The sequence below is a fragment of the Melanaphis sacchari genome, unplaced genomic scaffold (assembly GCF_002803265.2).
Source record: "Melanaphis sacchari strain LSU unplaced genomic scaffold, SCAv2.0 Contig132_pilon_pilon, whole genome shotgun sequence".
In the NCBI taxonomy this organism is placed as follows: Eukaryota; Metazoa; Arthropoda; class Insecta; order Hemiptera; family Aphididae; genus Melanaphis; species Melanaphis sacchari.
This window is the reverse complement of record NW_020270545.1, coordinates 1259082-1283935: the sequence shown is the minus strand read 5'-3', so window position 1 is coordinate 1283935 and position 24854 is coordinate 1259082. Positions and strand designations below refer to the sequence as shown.

The following is a 24854-nucleotide window of genomic DNA, read 5'->3' as shown; positions in this document are numbered from 1 at the left end:
GGGCGTAATGAAAAAATTATTATATTTTAAAACTATCGGTTAAGAGATATTGTAGAGTATTGTGTATTGTTTATTTTTATAATAAAATAGTAGATTATTGAAATTATGTAGTTAAATATTTAATATAAACGTAGTCATTTGTTTAAAATAAAACGCTCACAATTGTACATTAAATGTAAATTTAAAATATTAATTTATATCAAGTTACATTACAAAATATGAAATATGATTAGAAAAATTGCTTTTCACAATTTTTAGTTTTTATAGTTATTTTATAGCTGTTGTTATTAATTACTATTTGTTATGTTAGGTAGAAGAGGACCGATATTTTGATGGGTAATCCTGTGCCCTTTCACTCTTGCACATACAGACTTTAAATAACTATTTTATCATAACACTTTATTAGTAAAAATTGTTAATTTCATATACAATATTTTACATATTACAAATTTATACCGGTTTGAACTCGAAATATTTTCAATTGTAATCGAAAAACAAACTCAAATAAAATTAAAAGTAGAATATTCAAGTATAAAATTTAAATAAGTGTACATAATTGTTTTTGTTAAAATTTATTTAGTCAATGAACTAAAATATAATATTATATAAAGGTATTTCATGGTAAACATAGTATATTATATTCCATTATATTAAGTGTATACCTATAGCGTTTCTGTTTGATTAAACCACAAGAAAAATTATGACATAAAACCTACCGATTTTCGAATTTTTTTTAGACATCGGTTAAAAATATAAACAAAAAATAAAAATCTAAAACTTTTTTTCGGACGTAAAAAGTTCGAAAAATTTTACGGAAGAGGTATTCACACGGTTCGGCATAATCCATTGAGCCGTTTAAGCCAGTCTTATCGAAATCATAAAAATTTAATTTCATATAAGTCCAATAAGGGACATATTATATTCATCGTCGACACGATTATCTGAATACGTTGGGTGTTTGTATAACAGCAACTATAGCAACAACTTGCAAGTCGCGTATCTTCATGGACGCCGTTGGCAAGTCGATTTTTAATGAATATTTTTTTTTTTTTTTTTAATAAAAATACCATACCCTATCAGCAACGACACGGTGTAAAATAATATTGTAGCATTAGTTATATATTATTATTTCAGAAACACACACATGCACTTATCGTAGTAGGTATATTAAAAATAAAAAAATATACTAAACTTTCGGAGCGATGGGCGTTGGCCATGTGGATAGATATAATAATAATATAACGATATCCACGAAAATGTGTTAGTAGGGGAGCGCGTGGCGGCGACTGTAATGGGACGAAGGTGTCAGCAGTGTTCGGGTGTGAAGATGAGCGGTGTGAAGAGAGAGGGTCAGAGAATATTGAACCTCTGAGCATAAATATTAATTAGCCCGGGACCATTTCGCTGGTGGTTTTTTTTTTTTTTTTAATATTCAAACATTATAATGGTTTTCCACTGCCGCCACCGCTACCATACTTGGGACAAGTGAAAGGGTGTAGATGGTGGCCTAGAACGAAGGAGGCGTCGGTCTGTACATAATTCACAATGTAGGTACCTTGACAAGCCTCTCCTCTCTCCGGCTGCCATCCATACAACATCCTCCGCCAGCGATCACGTCCCAAAAAACTGTGTCGAGCCTGTAGCGATTTTATAATATCTGCGGCGGTGGTCCTAAGCCGTCCGCATGAAAATTTAAATCGCATATAATTGAATTCTCATGTAAAACATGAACAGATCCAATATACATTTATATAGATATATTATATAGTCGAATCGTTCATCGGCGTTTATCTTCGACCGACGGCGATCACCCAATCCACCCCTCCCTCCCGCTAAAAAAACGAATAATCATTTTAAGCTTTTTGGGATTTTTTTTTTCAATATTATTAAAAGGGCAATTATACGGACTATATATTATGTTATTACTAAACTAATATTATGCGGTTCGTGTGACGTAGGGGATTCGTGGTCTATACGATTATAATAATATTATAATCAATGCTCATATTTTAGTAGTATTTATCTCTTTTTTTAAATTTTAATATTTTATCTTTAAAACGACATCATCCACGGTTATACGTTTGTACATAACTATTGATACCTTTGGATTTATTACAATTTTTTTAAAAATAGCATTATCAAATCATGTCATTGTGATGACACGTAAAAAACATTATACGTACCTTAGGTACGTATAGAGTATAGCGAGAATCAGTTGTAAAAATATCCAGTAGGTAATTTTGATGAACATAAACGTTTTTTACAGATCATATTTTTTTTCGAATAACATTTAATCGTATTTATTTACTTAGACGGATTGTTAGACATTTATAACACTAGTTGTTAATATACAATTATTATACAATATTATTAAGTTCAAATAATTTAAGAAATTAAGCCATTCAAGAACATCAAGAACATTAATAGTTACCGTTGTAAAAGAACAATATTATATTTATTTATTAATATTATTTATCAGACATATATTTACAGAAGCATTTATACTATAGTTTGTAAACGGAAATGACTCATAAAAAGTTATTTGATTGTTTAGTACTAAGACTAAGAACCAAAAATTTTAAATCGACATTTATAATAGAAAAATGTATTTTCCATTGAGTAATTTTAAAATAAAGCAGAAATTTAGCCCTATTCGTCTTATTTATAATTATTCAAAGTTTTAATCAGTTAATATGAAGAGTGAGGTTGTCGTATAACGGTTATACTATAACCACATCTAAAAGATACTATTCTCAAAAATCGATTTTTAATCTTTATATTAGTTGTATTTAAGTTACAATACTTAATGATTAAATTATAGAATTATAATAAAAATCCATGGCTATAATATGATAACTGTGATGAGTGTGGTCTAACGGTACTGGTAATTATATGATAATGATTATATATTAACATATTTAATATTAGTAAAACAAGATATAATAATTATTCAAAGTGGTTATTTATCAAATTATTTTGCAAAACAATTAATATAATATGAAAAACCAGTTACATTATATATATATATATATTCACTCAATCTCGAACACAAAAAAATGTAAATTGGAAGATATGAAAATATTTAATATCATATTATTCTTAATCTTACGTAGTAAATACTCCGGACTTTGGTTCCTGCATTTACTTGTCATTTTTTGTTATTATTATTTTTATTATTTATGAATAAATTTAAATTAAAATGATGAATCATTGTTATTTTCTTTGTATAACAGTATTATTATTTTTATTATAATATAATAAGCAACATTGAACCATACAATAAAATAACGTCGTTAATTGAATGAAACCATCTAACTGAAGTAAAAAAAAAAAAAACTTTTAATAAAAGTGCTTTTTGTAATATAAAAGTTAACTCAATAAATTGTCAAAAATGTAATATATTTGTCTACAGTAGGTCGTTAATTTTTATTTTTGTATTTCAGTCTACTTTGTCAGTTGTAGTCTTTGTAATCGAAAAATATGTTTTTTCGTATAACATATTAATTAACGAAAAAAAAAATAAATCCATTTATACAATAAATTAAACGCTTAAAAAGTCTCACATAGGAATATTTGCATTAAATGCCAATTACATTGCTTACTTTTTTAGGTTTATTATTATCCAGTAAGTTATCAACTGAATTACGCACTGCTATGTATTTTATAACATCATGATAAATTATGATCACATCGGTCGTGTAGTATATTATATTCATAAATATTTTTCAAATGTAAATGTAGATTTCTGTATTGTATTTCAATTGGGCTTCCGTCCGTAAAATAAAAAAATAAATATGGTTCTTGTGTTAGGAAAAACTCTATAGTAAAAAAAGGTTAACCTTTGACATCAATCGATCATGTATTTAATTTTGAGAACGTTATTCGCAACTTAAATTTTTATAGTAAAAAAAAAAAAAAAAAAAAAATGAATTTTCCTTTAAACACAGACCTTTCAGATCTAACACAAATTTTAAAATTTAATGGAGAAAATATATAAATCTCAATGAACCTCGTTCTGCAGAATTTATGTATAAAAATACTTGGGTCACAAACGCGTATCGTTGATTGCTGAGTGTGTCTCAGAAAAACACGGAGACCTTAAGATCGGGTAACCCCCAACCCTGACAAATAGTGCACCTTAAAGGGGGCTCAATTTATAATTTTATAAAACAATATTATTGGGAATTAGGATAGCGATTACAATTATTAAATTTTGAACACTGTGATGTTCAAAATGTTTCGATACGGATAAAAAAACACAACGCGTGTGGAAAACGTTGTTATCGGATAACGATGTTTATAGACTTTCGTCTAAAAAACTTAAGTAGAATAACACCCCTTCCTCCACTAACCAACCAAAAACCTCTCGGCAATACACGTACATATATGAAATGAAAAAAAATAAAAATGCGGGGTGAATAATTTATCAAATTAGACGTGTATTGTGACTGGACGACACCGCGAGCGGGTGGCGGTAGTGACGTGGGGTGAATTCTTATATGAAATATATATATATATATTACCAAAAATAAGTCCAAAGTATTTTTAGTTTTCTGAATAGGAAAATTCGCTTAAAGTACGCGCGTGTCTAAAAAAAAAAAAAAGTAATAGAAAAACCGAACGCTCGGTCAACAGCTCGTCGTCAAACACGTGTGGTCGACCGAAAATTACATGCCTACTATACACGTTTATTAAGATGATGACTACGATATTATGTAATATATATAAGCAGACATTTCATAGTTTAATCTCGCATCTGCGGTATGGGCGTACCTAGAAATATTAGAGTAAAGACTTGTAATAATTTTATATATATATATATATATATACATTCCGTAATATAAAAATAATAAATATTGTACATTAATTATTTTACATTCTATAAAATTGATCGTTACAAAAATAAATACACACTGACAATGCTTTTCAGCTCCATCTAGACTATTATTATTTTTATTATTTATTTATTTTTTTTATTACTATTATTTATTATTATTTACTATTGAAATGATACGCGACGGTCAGTTCGACTTCGATATATTTACCATCAACACGATTGAACTTAAATATAGAATTATTAAAAACCATTTTCCTCTTTTAAGTAATTTTTAATGTATAATATATTAATAATACCGTTTTAAATTTATAAATCGACTTACCTTTTTATTGATAAGAAATGCCTTGCACAATTAATACATTGATAAGGTTCCCTGACCATGTTATAAATTATTTACACTTCCTTTGTTACCATTTATAACTATAATTGATATTAATTATACATACAAAAATGTAAGTAAATAGAAAAATAGAAAACTGAACGTGATTTTCTCAAAATAAATTGTTATTTCCAAAAATCAATTTATAAAATGTGTCATGGCATTATATTTATTATTGTTTTTTATTTTTCGTTATTGTTTATTTCTTGTTTATATAATCTTTAAATATATATATATTATATATTTATATATTTTTTAATCATGTAATAACTATATGAATATAAAATCACTGAAATATCACTGGTAATACAATTCGTTTAATTTATTTGAAAAAAAAAAACCCACACAAATATAATATTGTGATATATTATTTATTTGATAGATACGAGAAAAATTTCTTAAAAATAGTATTGTATGTTTAATAGAATTTAAAATAAATGTTCTATATCGCTCAATAATTCATAATATTAATAAGTAATTATACAATAATAATTTTTTAACTTGACTAATATAATCAAAATTTTATTATTATAACATTGGCATACTTTATACCTAGGTTTGATATACAATATTCTTTATAAGCAAGTCAGGTGGTATGGTATTCTATTATAGAGGTTACTGGTTAGTCATTTGGGTATACGTATATTTTTATGCTCATGCCTTGAATTTATGCAATTCTCGTGTTCACATTTCTGCATTTTTTTTTTTATATCGTAACCACTCAATAAAAACAGACTAACGACGTAGTTCACCTATTTTGCTTATCGAATGCGCCTTGTAATCAAAATTGTATTTTTAAAAGGCATTAAACAAATATTATACTAATTATGTGTTTATGTGTACAGCTTGGATTTAAATGCATTTCATGTTCAAAAGAGCTTCTCAGAATTAGCTATTTAATATTCGTTTTGTGACAAATCCGTTTTATGTATTCAATGAAAGTATAAAATTTAATTTTGCATTTTTTTTCAGATTAAAATTTAAATTAAAATACTATTTTATTTTTAAAACTTATAAATAGAAATAAATGAGTGTATTATATTACATTTTTAGGATAGAAAAATGTTTTGTATAGGGAATTTTTGGTGTTTTTTTAGGGTATTACATTGGCTGCGTCCCAGCTCTATTGTTATGAGATACTGAAAATAATCCCTGAAGTTGAACATGGACTTGGAAATTATATATATATATATAGTTTAAGTATTTAATGGTCTAAAAATAGAAGAATAAATGACATTATTAAATTGTTTCTGTTTTTAATTTTGTCCACATGTGGTTGAAAATATTACTGAAGAACATAAATTTAAGAGGCAGTGTTGTAGATACGGTCAAAACGCTTGTGCCTAAATCAAACCAACGCAAGATTGCAAGTATAATTGCGCGGAAAATCCTTCGCAATTTAAAAAAAATATTATATTTTGCCGGGGGCTGCTTGCTGCAGGTATAAGAACATTATGCACCAGTAGCCTGGGTTGAAAATGCGGTGGAGTCACTGATTATGGAATGTATCAATCGCCAATCAAATGTATAATCCATTAAAAGCACTGCATACGACATTTCGTTAATTATTCTGATTTGTGACGCGACCTTGCCAACAAAGTGGTATATTAGTTTATTTATTTAATGGCTAACCAATGATGATCGATCCATGGCCACAGTAGCCACCGTTGACAAGCCACTGTGTTAACGCAGAAATATGTATCAATTTATGAGTATTACAATAAACTATCTAATCCCCACTTTAAAAAAATAAAGCAAGCGTATTATTCGTATTTTATCATATAAGCATTACTTATATATATATATATATCAAATATGTGTATGTGTGTGTGTGAAGGTATATGTTTATCATTAGTGAGTGCTGACAGTCACCTGGCGAATATCGAAATTAACAAAATATGGATATTTACTGGTGAATACCAACATCTACATAATGATTTTGGTCAATAATCGCATATTTAACACGATTTTTGTTAATGTTAACATGACGTATAGTATAAACTATAAATTTAATACTAAAAGAAATATAACATATATTTATTTTATTGAATGAATTATTACAGTGGAACTTCGATAACTCGAACTTCTATAAGTCGAATTTTCGATAACTCGAATTTTTTTTTCGCCCCCAACCGATTAGAGTTATTGAGGTTTCACTGTATTTTATAATATATACAATATATTATACATTATAAATTAATTTAAATCATGAATATTGTATTTTACAAAATATAATTATCAATTATTACATTAGAGTTTAATACTATATCTTTTTTATATTTTTTATTTTTTTGTACACTGCAAGCTATTTTCTAGTGAAGGTATGTACAAAAAAAAAAATAAATAATTTTTCATTGTAAAAATCAATCGCACACAATATAATATAACTACGATTAATGAAAGTAGTGTACTAAAATGCAGTATAGCTATACCAAACGAGGCCTTTATTTAGAATATATCGATATTCTATAAAGGTTGCTGAAATTGTGAGTTTCCCATAATCCCATAATCATAATCAAGTAAAACAAAATCGATATCACCAACATTCACAAATACTGCTATGTAAATGTCGACATTCAATAGTGTTGTGCGTTGTACAAACAGTATCAGTTTAATCAATATGTCAACATTAACCAGTGGTTTAAGTGTATGACGATAATCACTCGTTACCGTCAACATTCAACAATCGCAGACATCCACAATAACATAGTACGTCGGTACCTATACATATTAATAATTACGCTGCCAGTTAGATGAATCTAACTTACATATTACATTTAAACACAGACAAGGTTGTCACAACTCATATACACATCATAACATTGCGTTAAACGTCAATAACTTTTAGGCAGTGGTTCGCAAAATGTTGGTCGCGAAACCGTGGGCGAAAGGAATTTATTAAGCGCCTATATAAGATTTAATTACGCCCAATAACATTCGAACGATTTATCATTAAACTGTAATAATAATAATAATAAAACAATAACAACAACGACGTGTTTGTGTGCGTGAGGCTATTGTGCGCGTATAAACGTGTCGAAGTTTTTTGATGTTTTTTTTTTTTCCACCTCATAGTACAGCACACGCCAAGCACACGATTCGTGTTATACAATACGGAGCCCGTCGTGTGCGGTATAGCACTTCGTAAATTGTTCGCTCCTTCAATTTGCCCACGCAGATGGTTTACGAATAAAAACGTTATGCGCGGCTGACACGTTCAACATGGTTTTCGGTTCAAACAGTAATTAAGCAAGAAAAAATGAATGGTTGATAAAAACTAATTATAATTGTGGTTAGTATTTTTTTTTTTTTTTTTTACAATCATCAGATTAAAATTCTAAATTTGTTTGCATGCAGCACAAAAATAGTTGCAAGAGCAAAATTGGGATTAGATTAATAAAAAATACTTTATTTTATTTATTTATTTCATTTATCACTTTGAAATTCAGAAAATATTTGATAAATAATTTAACAAATATTATTATTATATTTTTTTTTTTTAGTAAAATATAAAAGTTTTTATCGAATATATATAAATATATGTATTACAAGTAAATGGTGAAACAACTATAAAACATAGAAAATATTATTACGGTAGTTGTATTGTTTCTTAATATAATATTTACAATTTAAATCGGATTTTTGAATCAATTAGCATTTAAATCTATTAAAAATTTAGATATGATTATGCATAAATGTCATAAATATATATCTTATTAAATTTACAAAATCAAATGAAAACATTTATTATACTGCACATATACAATGTTATTATATTTTTTGTGTATACACAACTTTGTAACTACTACTTAGTACTTTGTTATGAATACAATTATTATATTATAATCTCAAAATTACTACTCATGAAGATGTTTGATTACACCGTTCATTGAATAAAATAAATTTGTTCAGTTTTCTTGGACGAAAATTACTTACAAACAGGACATTATACAATTTAATAATAAAGAATAAGATTTAGTATATATTTGACTATGGTTTATCTATGAATTTAAATGACGGTCTTTAATTTAATACATAAAACGTGATTGCTATTGTGATTCTGAGACAGTTCAACCATGTAAAGCCTAATTGCCTACGCAGTTCGGTAAAAATAAAAAATAAAAAAACTGAACTGCGTCCAATAATAATCTAATAACATAAAGGGGCAATTCATTTTTATTTTTTTTTACAAAAATTGTAGAGAAAACAATTTTGTTCAGACATATTTACACGCGTTAGCGTAAAAAGCAATTTGTTCTCATTAGTGTATTTTTTTCTTTTTTTTTTTTAATTACTATCACAATGTCAGTCAACCGGTACATAAAAAGTAAAACGATTAATTCACATTGAACGGTTCACCGGACGAGTAGAAAATAACTGCGGGGCGCGTTATAATAATCAGCAAAAAGAACACGGAACGCTTTCGCTTTGAAATTTAATACTGACCGCTTAAATAATATTATTTAATCATAAAATCAAATTTTGTGTACAGCCACTTCCGCAGTACAGACTGATCAGATGCGGATTTTCACGAATATATTTTCAAGACAACAATATTCTAACTCGCAAACCATGTTGGATACGTTTTATATTAATGAATGACTATGTTTTAGTTAGAGTCTAGTGCTGTATTACATTGTCGTGACGTTATCTCTCGTGTTGGTGATCTCGTAGAACTAACCGTTCTTATTAGTCTAGATAACAATTTGTTACTAAAATGTTATATTTATTTTACACAACGACAAACAATATGATTTTTTAAACTATGTATGTTAAACCGAATATGTATGCTCATTTCAACATTTTTATTTTTATTTATAAAAGTAATAATAGCTTTGATAATTTTTGTACTTTAAATTTTTTTCCTGGATATATTTTTGTGGATATTATTACCAATTATTTTTTTGTTTTTTTATGGTAAGTATAATATTAACCATAAACCTTTTTAAGTACATAACATACTATTTCAAAACAACATTGTTGTACACGCAGAATGAGCGTATGTAGATGAATTGCACATAATATTATATATATGTTATGGGCAAAGTAGACTATCGGGAAATGTTTTACATTGGCCTGTCCAATGTAATACATTATATATTAAAAATACTATTTTTTCCATGCCGAGTTGTACTTTGACCGGTCCAAATAACTTTGCTCGTACTAAATTGGGCATTGTAACTTGAGCTATAAACAAAACTTTCCATTTGAATACTTTTTTTTTTGTTTAATGTGTTAAATAGTTAAGGAAGAGTAGATATAGTAAGTAGGATATGTACTATGTTTCAGTAAATTTAGTACGTATTATATTTTTAGAATTATAAACGCACTTTTACATGTATATTTTATAAAGTAATTAGTATGAGAATATAGAAGTAATGTTTAGATGTAGTGCAAAAATTGGTTTAAACGATAATTTTACATCATTATTGTACATCCAATATCAATAATTAATAAATTAAAAACTGAAGAAGATTTAGGCTATAACATCTATGAATACTGGACATCATTATAAAGATGATGACACATTGATTGAAGGAAAAATAGATAATAGACTAAATAAAATAATTGCTGTAAGAACAGAGTCAGTTGTAAATTTAATAATTCAAGCAAATGATTTATATATTGCCCAATTCAGACTAAGCAATTCAATATAGCCCGGGAAAAGTATAATTTTGCCTACATTGCTCATAATAATTAGGCAGTACTATAATGCTCGGGTAATGTAAACATTGCCTGATAGTCTACTTTACCTGTAACATATATATATTAATTAATAAAAGTATATTTAATATTTATATAAATATTTCATGTAACATAACTGTTACACTATCACTGTTTTTTATTTACCCATAGAACTTATTTAAATTCCAAATACTGTTTTTTTTTTTTTTTTAAGTCTCAATGAATATTTATAACTCAGCCAAAATCAAATAAGTTATAATAACTTTTTTATTTCATTAAGTTAAACCAATAAATTAGAAATAAAAACAAACCAAATAAATATGTTTTGTACTTTTATCAATAGAAACAAAACAAGAATTATTGTTACTCGTAATTATTGCCTGCAGAAAGATTCAAAATTAGCATGGCTTGTGTTTTAATCAGCCACTGATCGCTATTTTAAATACAAACCACTTGATGGAATTTAAAACCGTCATTATTGTCCAATGGTAAAAAAAATATTATCATTTTATGTTATGGAAAATATTTATATTCGTTTATCATAACATTATATTTCTGGTTTAAAATAATCAGATAATTATGTAATTGTGTACTTTATATTCTTCAGGTAAATTACAAAAAAAAAAAAAAAAAATAATAAAAAAAAAGTATTTCAGCCTAAACCGACATGGTCACGTGATGGATTCAATAACCCATGTAACGTTTATGTGCAGTTTAATGTTTAAAAATTTCAGTTCGTAACCAATTTATTTTTATTATTCAACATCACGTGACCATTTTACTATTGAAACACCCATTGTGTAAAAAATGTAAAAATAACATTATTTTTATAACATTTAATATATAAATATTGTATACACAATTAATAAAGTATATTAAACTTTTATTACTATATTTTTATTATTATATTTTTTTACCGGTATGTAAAAATAACAGTTTGAAATAAATGAATATGTCCACAGTTACTAATACATACATTTGAAATATATTATTGATATTTCATATAAATTAAGTTATGAATAAGCTTAGAAAATAAATTAATATACGTACATATTATAAATGACAAAGAATAAAGTAACGTACGACTTATAATCACAACTTTAAAGAGAATCATTTCATGAGTATTAAAAAAAAAATAAAAATAGTTTTAGAACAGTCAAAATAATTTAATATTAAAAAAATCTTTTTTGAATAAATAGAACAATCAAGTTTAATTAGATTGTTTCTAATTGGGAGATTTTTTATGAATGAAGTATCATTTTACGTTAAACAAATTGTATTTTTTGCTTCTATAAATCATTATAATTATTTATGCGAGCTGTTGGGTATAAAATGATCATATGTATATTATATATATATATATATATATATATATATATATATATATATATATATCATAAAAACATAATATTAAACTATAAAATATAAAAATGTGTATAATTATGCATTTTTTAAAGACATTCATAAAACAACAATCATAATAATTTATAAATGAGTAAGAATAGAAAAATATTAGATTTATAGGTCGATTAACCTATATATGTGTTATTTTTACTCGAGACATTTTAAATTTCAGCATACCTAATTTAAAAAGAAACTGATCTCCAACTTTTCATTAATTAAATTATGGACTGTAACCGTAATTTTAGCAATATAAACAGTAAACAAAATTCCTAGGAACAATGAATACTTTGTAAATATTAAAACAAAATCCACCAATCAACTAATCCAGTGACGAAAAATGGGTGTATTGAGTATCGTTATACATTTCGAAATCTGTTACAACTGTTTTACCATCTATCGTGACTATGGTCAATACTCAATATAAATTAGAAATACTAATTAAAATATTAGGTTTAATATTCGGAATTCATTAATTTATTGGTTATTGATAATTTTTATCACTAAATAGTGTTAGACATATATTGATTTGTTAATTTTATATTAGTATTGACTTAAACATTGCTATACCTAATAGTTAAAACAAAAATTCCTAAAACATTAAGTTGTATTGCTAAACGAAAATATTAAGAAACGAGAATACGATAATTCCCTAAGAACTAATTATAAATAGTTTGTGGAATAAAAAAATTAAATATTTATAATTAGCATTCTAACAAGTTTTTAAAATAAAATTAGTTATGGACTAAATTAATTTTTTCTTGGGTAGTCAATATAATACTATATATATTTTAGAGTTAGAAATCAAAAATTAATTCATAATATGAAGTTATCCTAAAAAATGTATACATGCGATTCTTATTATTATTTTATTTTCATATTATTTCTACAACAAGTTTTACATAGTTTTTAGATTATAAAATAAATATTTTTAACGTATTAAAATAGGAATATAGATTTTAACTTAAGTCAAATGAATCGAAATAACGAGTTAAAAAAGGTTAAGAATCTTTAAATATCTTCAGCTGTATTATACTGGTGACACGTCTACATGCTAACATCATTTAATACACACTTTTTAAAATACTTTAACTTGTCTTATATCAGACGAAACGCGAAATGAAATTTACCATAGCGGGTATTGTTTGTTGCCGATATTATGTAATATGATATGTAACATTGTTTTTATGTGACAGTGCAAATTGTTATACTGGTAGTATTTGTGGTAAAATATCATTATTAATAGTGGTTATACCATACAAATTATCTTTGAAACGTCGATATCGTCATCCAGCTATTTCTAGCTCAGTTCGCAGGGAATGTATATAAAGAGCAATACAATTCAGTAATCACTAGCCGTGTTGCCGATACAACCTTCAAAGACTTTCTTCTGTTAACTGCAGCCGTTACAAAGCTCTATAAGATACCGTAGGAGGTCTCTCTCCATCTGTTAATCGGTAAGTAGTGTCGAGTGTACAAAATATACCGAAGCGAGATACAAACACGACGACAGACCGCTGTCACACAAGTGTTTTGTCTTTGTCGATTTCGCATTTCTTTTCTTGTGGTACTTTCGATGCATATATGATGTGCTCGGGATCGGTAAACAATTAACACGGGACACGAAGCTCTTTAGAGATAATATTTTCCGTAAATTGCAAGTCAGGTTCGCTTCGAGACTGATGCTGCGCGCTTCCGACTTTCCGGAACACGGAAAACCGCCAACAGCGAAGTTGTTTGTCCACATAAATATAACACTATTGAGATTAATATCCGGGGACTATCGCCGTCACCGTTGTTTTGTGGTTTTTCCAACATATCGTACGGAAGTAAAACCGCTTGTACTGTGTTCGTCGATACATATTACACATTGTGTACCGGCCATACAAAATCACTACCACGCATTGACCAATCGTTGTTTATATGTTTTCCTATTAGGTACGTAATACCACATTGTTTTCTAGCAAATATATTTTTAATGTAAACAAGAAAATTTTCATTTTTTTTTTTTTTTTATAATTCTGTGATAAAGTAATCTAATTTTTTTAAGATTAGGTGGGGAGGTGTTTACAAAAAATTCTAATAATGTATTAATATTATTAAACATTAAAAATCGGTATTCTTCTCTCAAATTGTTTTTTTTTTTCAGTGGTTGTCTCTAAATTAAATTTAGTTTATGTATCTTGATATTGTAATATTTTTATTATTACAAATCAACCATACATTATTACAAAAGTGTACATTATTTAAACACACATATTGTAATGAAAACAACAAATACTATTTTTCTTTTAACATACAATCAAGTAAATATTAATTTAGCATTTACGTAGAATACAATATAGTCCATACAATGTATTATTAAAGTATAACATTTCAGACAGGGTTTTATTTTTTGTTGACAATTTAATATATATAATTGAATTATTTTAAAATGCATATTGACCAATAGCGATTAAGGATTTTCTTTATTTCCCGTCGTATTTGCTTTTTATAACTGCAGGCTAACCGATTGCCACAATAAGACCAATTAACGACTAACGACCACACACGCCGACATACAGATAACTAATAGTCCATACTTTCATTATAATCAATATTAAGATAATATTATTTTGAGATTAACGATGATCGAGTTTGTATGAAACTTTTCGAGTCCTACGTGAGCTACTATTTTATTTCTTAAATTTGTTGAACTATTGGCCCTGATTTACATATTTTTTATTATAGTTATTATTATCACGTTCAACACAAAATTTAAAACGACGAATTATGATTATAATATACTTGAATGTAAATGTAAATGTGGATAAAATAACAAAACAACACACTTAATTTCGATAACGTGCGAGTATACTATAACAATCGTTGGTAGTGGTGATGGTAAATAATTTGTTACCTATACGTAACACCATTGTGCGGAGCATGGGATTTTCAACACAATACAATATGAATTTATGTAATCATACGCTTGCGATTATCAATTTGCGAACGAGTCCCATTGCGCGGTGTGTTAAAAATAATCGTTACCTGTATACGCTGGTATGATAATATTTTGAAATGTTCGGGAATCGCGAGACGTGTGCGCATACGACGCAGCCGCATCTATATAGAGTTGGCGCGGAATGACTTTTAGCTTTATACATATACTGGCGGGGAGTGAGAGCAACGGAAACATTTTTCATTTCACGTTCAACGGCAATATTACGGTAGTGTGCATGTGTTATTTTTTCTCTCTTTGCCAGTGTCGTTTATTTTTTTCGTTCTGATCTGTTTACAATGAAACGAGGTCAAAAACAACACACACACGCACACACATACGCGCGTGCATGAACAAAGTATATGCACCGCTAACACAAACTACTGCACGGAAATAGTACCTACTATAGAATAACTACTATTTTATATTATATATAGTCGCTTTTTGCCCATCCAGTCAAATCCCGTACCTCCTCGATTTCCCGCCGACTATCTCCGCCACCGTTTCTCTCTCTTCTCTTCTAATAGAGTATACGCACAGTGTATAACAGCATCAGAAACGCTGTATACAGTACAGTGGCAGCAGTAATGGAAGTGGCGTGGCAGTGGCGGCCTAATATCGTTAGGGAAATGGCTATGGGCAATAAAGGAAATTACGTTTTCCGACCGTCGCGTCCCATTGTACACTGTACTCTTCTCGCCCGCCACTGCTCTTCGGTCGCCACAGCCACCACATGAAGCTCTTTTACCGTAGAAAAATAAATATGTCCGTAAATCCCCTCCGGGTGCTATTTCTGTTGCTGTTGTTGCCGCTAGGAAGTGATATTTATAACGGCCGATTTGTTATCAGACACTTTCACCCGCCGACGCCGTCACCACAACCCTCTCACCGACCATTATATAGGCAGTAAATGTCACGCGATATAGCCAGTACGCAGACGACGCTGTTTCCAGAAAAATAAAATCCAAAATTATTCCATTGCGATCAAACTCGTCGTCTGACTGCTGTTTTGTGTATCTGCCTACACCTATATGCATTTTTTTTTTTTTTTAACTTCGCGTGTATTTTTCTTGATTTTCGAAGACACTGTCGACGAAGATATTGCGGTCTGCAATGTTTTATTTCGATCGTTTTACCCATTACATAATGTTATAACTCACGATATTATTATAATGGTATTTACTGCACACGGTATGTTATTTTGTTGTTATTCGCGTCATGCCCGTTCCGGTGATATAATCGAACACCGTTTCATTTATTCCATTTTCAACACGTTTTGTTTACGATGTGCGAATGCGATATTCCACGTTATACTTAAACGACTTTGCAGGCGATTATAGCACATTATTATATATTATACGTGCACCAAAAACTGAATTGCTCGAATAAAAATGATTTTAAATTTGTAACGTCACGTTTTTTGAAATCCGTTAACATCAAGTAAATATCGTTTTCAAAGTGGTCATTTATTTTTACAACTACCTAATTTTTTTTTTTTTTTTTATAATATCCCTTTAGTAACCTTACGCTTACTTATGCATTACAATATATAAATAAACATGACATTTTGTTATGCTGAACAACTTTAATAAGTTTCAGATTCTACTATCTGTTAATTTATCAAGCGCCATTATTATATTATAGTGTATTGCAGCACACTTAAATAAAAAAAAAACCTTTTCTACCAAGAAAACACCATTAATGATTTTTAAAAGTTTAATTCCGTAATAAAACATTTTTAGTAGTTTAAGATCGTTACACGAATTATCTTTTGTTTTTATTCGAAAAAATTATAAGCATTAACTTTATATCTATCTATACATCTTCCTTTGGTAAAACTTTAAAACATATTTTATAATTAGATTTAATAATTTTAACATTCAATATTTATATATATTATTACAGTAAAAGAGTTAATGAGAAAAAAACAATCTTATTACGTTAGTGTTTTATCTTTTTTAATGTACTCATGATTATAATTATGTACACATTGTTGTTGTGTTTTTAAAATTAGTAATTATTCCGTAAATATGTAGATAAACGGTTTAATTAAGACAATTAAGAAGTGATAAATAAAATTATACTTATATTAAAAATATTTACATTTTTTTTCATTAAACATAATGCTACGAATAATATTTTATTGTTGTCTTCATAATAGTAATTATTTTTGTTATTTCAAAAAAAAAAAAAAAAAAAACATGTAATACAATTTATTCTTGTTAGAAGCCATACTCATTTAAAAAAAATCAAAAACATTAAATGACAAGTAAAATATAAGTGTTTTAAGTTTGGTAAATGATTTAATATTTTTTTTCCAATTATATTTGTTCCACTAGCTATGCTTATTTTCATGAAATTGACCAAAAATAAACCAGTCCAATTTTTGTATAATTATCTTCCTTTTTTTTTTATAAACTATATTTTCGATAATATAATAGAACAGAAACTATTACTGAATTTCAAATAAATCAACTTTTTTATGTTTACTACCGCGCCGTAATTAATTTTTTGATTAATGTCATGATTAATGTTTTGAGTTAAACTAAACATTTTATGTAATACATATGAATTGTACTACGGCGTACTAGAAATAAACCTGCAACTATTACCCATGTAATATATGCAGCCATGCTCGTATACTTCGTATACAGTCGTAAAAATTACTTAAAATGGTCCCACATCATATTGGATACTAATTATTGTTGCGGTAAAATTGATTAATGCTCAAAGGAAAAACACCACTGTGATAAAATAAACACAATAAAGCCGGATATACTTGCAACACGTATAGTGCATGATGATATCGTATAGATGTACGTTATTAATTTAGAGTCAATATTACATTGGGACGTCGTGATATTAAATAACAAAGTTTTAATTAAAAACTGCAGTGTAGAATTTAAAACTCACTTGATCGAGCGGTTATTAATTTTCCCCTACATTATGATAATTTAGACAACGTTAATGTAAAATTAATATCCTGCGGTATGATCACGGCGGTATGTGTAAACGAAACACAAATACATAGTTCATCATAGTTATAACAAGATTTGTAAAAAAAAAAAATAAACGATTCTTTCGTACTGAAAGGGAATTGGGATTAATCCTAAAACATTACGTTGGCCGTCAATGATCATATACTTATATACGTATTTTGCGACAGTGTTTCAATGATAATAAAAAAATACACGTGCAGTGTAATGAGCTATAATATTGTGTGCTGGAAAAGTATCGTATAGTACTGTATTATTTATTTTTTTTTTATTTTAAGCACCAAAATGCGTGTTCAACATTTAAATTACTGTAATTAAATACTACACTAACGGCGTGGTGCACAGAAAAAACCCTATTTGGCATAAAAAATATTATAATATTGTAATGCGTATGCTATTATATAATATTTTATAAGTATTAAATGTACCTATATAATAATAACTTGTACACCCCGTAATATAGTTAAATAATTGATCGTACACATTTTATTCTTTGTTTTACTTTTCTATGTAATTATATACTCTCGACGTTGCCCGTTTACAAAATTTTCTGAGTATATAACGTAATAATATAGTCATTTTTGAAAGTGTTGTGTGTTTTTTCTTTTTCGTCACGTGTTTCAAAACCAAATAAATCGAAATTTAAGTATTTCCAAACGGACTTAAACCACGTGTTTCGATCAATTTTTATTTGAATAAGTATTACGGACAAAGTAACATAATTTAATGCGTCGAACATATGGAACAGAACGCGATATACGTTATACATAGAATCAACGTTATAAAAAAATATGTCTAGTATACAGTATAATATGCCTACATACCTACATGCAATATATTTATTAAATAGGGCTGAGCTGCCGGTCGTGACCTCGTTGTCAAACTATATGGTATTCTATACATCATATTATATTAAGTTCACAATATCATGATCATGGGATATTTAATATTAAGAAACCCTATTTCACGATTTTTAACTTATGCTGTGATACAATGATTAGAAATACATAATAATTTCAATTCATAGCATTTTTATGTTTAAAATTTTTACAAAAACTCATAAAAAACTATGATTTTTGTTTTTATAATTTTTTTTCAAATATGAACAATTGTATTTATAATTCTTTTTTAAGATAATTAAAAATCTAACAACTTTCCTCGAATAAAACTTTTAAAGTTTATAGTCGGATAGAAGCTTACAATATTTTTGCAAACTCGAGAACACCGTATCGAAGAGACTTACGTATAGCATTGAGGGAGCAACGAAGTGATACTAAAAGTGTGTAATTTACATTACACGTGTGAGTGATTTTCAAAAAACTAGCGGAGATATCGAAATAAGAGTTGTTTTATTGTTATCATAATCATTCTGTTCGTTACACAATGACTATGTGTATACAAAAAACAATTAACACATACAACTATGAAAGTTTAACAGTGGCGCTAGTTCATCAACAGTGTAGTCTCATACGATTATCTTAGATGGTGATAATAATAATAATTATACACGGAAATTTGAGTACGTCTGCTGTTGGAATTATGCATGGTGTACTCATGCACGATTAATAATACTCTGTATATTATGACGGACATTATGCCTATGCTTGGTAGACACGTGACATATTAGGTAGATGGTAAATGTAAAACCACCATACAAGTGTACACAAAATATGATATGGACGTTGAAAAAGAAAATATTTACATAATATATAGGTATATGGTAAAAAATTATGAAATAAAAAAGTTAGCTGTGTGAAAGCCGTGAGAATTTATCAAAGTCTATATCACATGGTCCCGCCGACACCGGCAGCGGTACTCTTAAAATTCTCTTAAAATTCTTAAAAAATCCTCGTGCAAGAAATACAATTATAAAACATCCGATTTCTGACTGAGTTCAACGGTAGTGCGTTACATTTTTCATTTTTTTTCACTGCCTCGTAGTCACTTAAACCTACGCGTTTGGCGACGTTTAGAGAGATATTAACGTCATCTTATATCATATTATTATTACCATAAACCTATATATTAAAATATTATAAGGTTCACCGTCGCCTAAACCGCCGTTCGACATACGACGTAATACGATGTGCTACATGACGACAAAATCTATTATCTATACGACTATACATAAGCATATTATGCGGTGTGTTAACGTCATCGCAGTATTTCTAAACGTAAGCAAATAATAATATTGTAGATCGGAATTATAATAATAATTATTATTGTAACAAGAACAACTCACAATGTCATCGTACCGTACACGCGCGTATAGTGCATCATCAGTATATAATATTATGATATGACGTATATTATATCGTACGTGTATTATACCGCAATAACGTCCGGACGTGCGTGGAAGGGTAACGGGATGAAGGACGGACGTCGTTTCCGGTGGATTGCGGAGGAATTTGCAAGCAGCGCGTGCGTGTGGTGCTCGGAGGACACGGGTCAGATGACGGGAAGTGGGGCGTTCCGCACGGTTGTTCGGCCGGGGATAAAACCCAGTAAGCCGATTACTCGAGACGCGGGTCATGCCGCGCACATATGACGAAATTTGCAAATTAATTTCGCCGGGTGTGACGTCGGATAAACGGCGTGAAATTATACACCGGGCCGGGTGAGTAAGAAGTGCAATCGGTCGCGGATTTGCGAAAACCATATATGCGGTACAATAAACCAATACCAATACGCGTATAATCACACGCCCATATACATATAAATATATATATATATATATATATAATATCATTATCGTCTATGGCGTTGTATCATAATCATAATACGTATATTCACAGCTGCTAGTGGTGCTGTCGTAGGTGTAGTAACGCGACAAGTGTGCAGCGAGTGTGTGTTTGTGTTTTCGTGTGGCTTGTAATGCGTCGTGTGTGTGGGCGCGTACTGTAGACGAATAGCACTCGTGAAAACGCAAGCCTACTATGGCCGGAAAAATGGATAAAAATGAGAAACGATTATAATATGTATTTTAAAAGTTACGGTTTTTTTTTTTTTTTTTTTTTATATAATTTTTATTTATTTATTTTTTTTTTTTTAACACGTAAAATCGGATTATAAGGTCAAGATGGCGTTGAACAACGGCTGTCATCATTGCCGTTGTCCGTATCGTTACAGATAATAATATTATTTAATGAATATTTGATCGAATTCACTGGTCACTCGGAATAATCGTCTTACATAATATATAGGTAACGAAATGATCTATTTCAAAGTTAATAATTTCGATATCTCAAAATTATAGTTAAATCGCATTTCAAATGCCATAATATTTATTTAATTTAAATAATAAATAAGTACTGTATAACCATTGATAAATATAATATGGACTGCGTGTTCCCTAAACCCTATACGACAGGTTGCCAGGTAATAACATTGTTAGAAACAAATACCTAGTACCTATTTGATGAGACCTAAAGTTAATACTATCTTTTTATAACAATGTTAGTCTCCGGACTTCTTTCTCACACCATTATCAGTGCTCAGGCGCGTACCCTGCAAGGAGAAGAGCATAAAGGGGCATTCATCCTACCCCCCTTTAAAACACTTTTATATATAAAAATTAGTGTAGTAAAATTGACTTAATTCTCCCAAAATTTTGAAAATAATTTTACACTAATTATTGTTTTAAAAAATAAATTCGCTACCTTCTTGAGATCTATCTAAGGATGCCCCTATCGATTCTAATCTATATCATCACAATCTGAATAGGCAACAAAGCGGCACCAATATAGTGAGTGCATATTCCTGGTATCTTATTTTAATAGGTAATTATACTTTATAATTCAGATTTTCTACAAAATTTCAAATTCTACGTTGCGTGTTCAGCATACCACGGTTATTATTGTAAGGTGTCGCGTGTCAGGGCAGAAACGATATCGTTAAAAATCTTAAATGCATAGTGCATAGGTACATAACCTAAACGTACAGATTGATGATCGTAATTACCATATAAAAAAATAATGATATCAGTTCATTTAATATTTTTTTTGCGGGTAGACACTTGGTACGATTCATAACATGCATTAGATTCTACAGCCTGCGATGATAATATCGAATTTCTATAAAAACAATTATAATTATGCTATCAAGTCATATTAAGCTGCTCATCTTTCGAACAAACTAAATACCTTATACCGACATTGCCTTCATTATTATACATTTATAAAACGCCAACACGTGAAACTTTTTTTATTCACTGATAACAAATCTGAGTATCTAACTGTAGATATGTTTCAAGCCTTTTATTTTAGTTACTATAGGATTATTACATGTCCTTTTATCTCCCGACCAGTTTTTGCACCGAAAAAAACATTCATAAACGTCTGCTGATTCAACAGTTTTTGTAATAAATATTTATAACGTAAATTTTAAAAATGTGTACACATACAATTAAACAAAAAAAACATGCCGATTGTTCTGGGAGCTTCTGGTAATAATATATCACGATTCGGTTTCGGTTGGAGGAAAGGTTTCTCGATTATTAGGCAGTTTTCCCCCTCGCACGAGTTGTTCATTATTATAAATTATAACTTTTGTTTTATTTTTTTGTATTTTTCCCGACCCAGCCGAAAAGCAACAATATGACGATCGAGTAGGGTAGGTATGTATATAAAAAAAAAAACGACGCATAATCATCTTCAACGACCCGTGAAATCAATTTTCGTTTTTTCGAAATCTCACGCGTGTATTAGTTTGAACGGGGCGAAACACACGGTTGTCAGACCATGAAATATAAAAATCATTAATACATCTCGTCGTTCATGAAAATTATGATTGATGTCCTCCTATATACGGTTTCGCAGGATTAAATATCCAGCCCGTTCTTCCATTTTACCGTTTCCGGCGTTGTGCACGATGTGCACTGCAGCCTTATCGACAAATTGTTATTCGCTCCTGCACATTGAAACCCTTTTGGTTCTTTCTATGTTATATTTTCTAATATGTACTATATAAATTCTCGCGTAAATGTGTCACATAATAATATAAGGACTAGATATTATTTTACGGAAACGTATTAAAAACGGTTTGTGTGCATGTGGTAAAGTGCGCACACGCGCAGGTTGTTTCTTTACGCTGAATAAATGCTGAAAGTAGAAACCGTAGAATGTCACTCACTGTCATGATATTATGGAAATTCCAGTTATAAAATATAGAAAATATCGACTGATTTCCGGTATATCAATAAGAAATCCCAAGAGTAATAAATATCAATCGTATATTCGGAGAAGCGACTAAACTCGTCACCATTGACCTGGTCTCACTCGTTGTATTGTTTATTTAGCTATTTCTAATGTAATGGCTATATTATTAAATATTATATGCGCGGACCAGACCACAAGAGTCCATAAACTTTTTTTCAATATCATGTTACAATAATAAATCATCACATTGATAATAATAATATAGTATCTTTACCATATACGCGTTGCGCGCAAAACCACGGATAATAAAGATCGCTGTCCGCGACTACCACATTAAAATAAAAATAAAACAAGCATAAAACAGTCAACTAGCACTGAAGCCACAGATATCTATAATATAAAGGCCAGATCGACAACAGAAATTGATTCGGACCACCACGCTGTAGTTAGCTAGATGAGAACAAATCCAAAAAAGTGGAATACGAAATTTTAATATTAACTCCTTGTGACTTTGATACTCGTTCCAGCAGCTACCACAGTCAAAGTGTATTCCTGCCGTCATAATCGAGTAAACCGCATACGTAATTGTAATTCACCGTCGTAATAGCAAACCGTTACACTCCAGTCATTTCTACCTCCTCTATCATTTCTCCTCTTCGTATATGTGGAATACGATTCATTTGTATTAACGCCCCTACACAGAGAGTGAACCGAATAGAACCCTCTGTGTATCGTCTTTGCTACTCGTGGAATACAAAATTCACGTATTAACACCCGAGTAGCAAAAACAAATACTGTAGTGCTGTCGGGCGCACTATTAAAACTGTCATACAACGCCACCATATATCGACATTTCAAGAAGAATGGACTAGTTAATCTAACAAGTAAAAATAATAAAACAATCATATGTTCTGTGTTTTTATATGTTCTTTTTTTCTGTAAGTCAACGATAATTTATAAAAAAAAAAAAAGAAAATATTGTGAATATTATATATATAATAATTAATGTATTTTCGGGAAAAATTAAGTATCAAATAATACCTGAAACAATCAGTGTTATTCATTTTGTTACAATCAAATTATAACAAAGGAAAGTACATAAAACATTTGATTAGTCAAGCCGAACCCGTACAAGCGAATTAAATATTTATATTCTTTCTTAATATTATTTTTATTATTCATTATCTACAAATAGATTATAACTGTTATTCAAAGAAGTGTATTTTTGCATTTTATACGAATATAAACATATTTAAATCTACTTAGCAAAGTTGCTGTTTACTGTTTCCTTGAAAATATTAATTATGCCTATCATAAACTGAAAATTTTAATCGAAATTTTTGTAGCCTATTGGATGGATAGTGTAGTATATATAGCTTATATCCATATTTTTTATTTTTACTTAAGCGGGAAACCTTTT

General features: G+C 28.9%; 1 protein-coding gene across 1 annotated transcript in view; it reads right to left on the bottom strand.

The window, feature by feature from the left end:
• LOC112591371 (hemicentin-1-like) overlaps positions 1-24498 on the bottom strand; it is a 184078-nt gene extending 159580 nt beyond the window's left edge. Inside the window, 2 exon segments of the mRNA XM_025335178.1 lie at positions 24016-24311; positions 24476-24498. Of these exon segments, the coding sequence (XP_025190963.1) occupies positions 24016-24311; positions 24476-24498 (319 nt within the window).
• Positions 24499-24854: the final 356 nt, after the last annotated feature.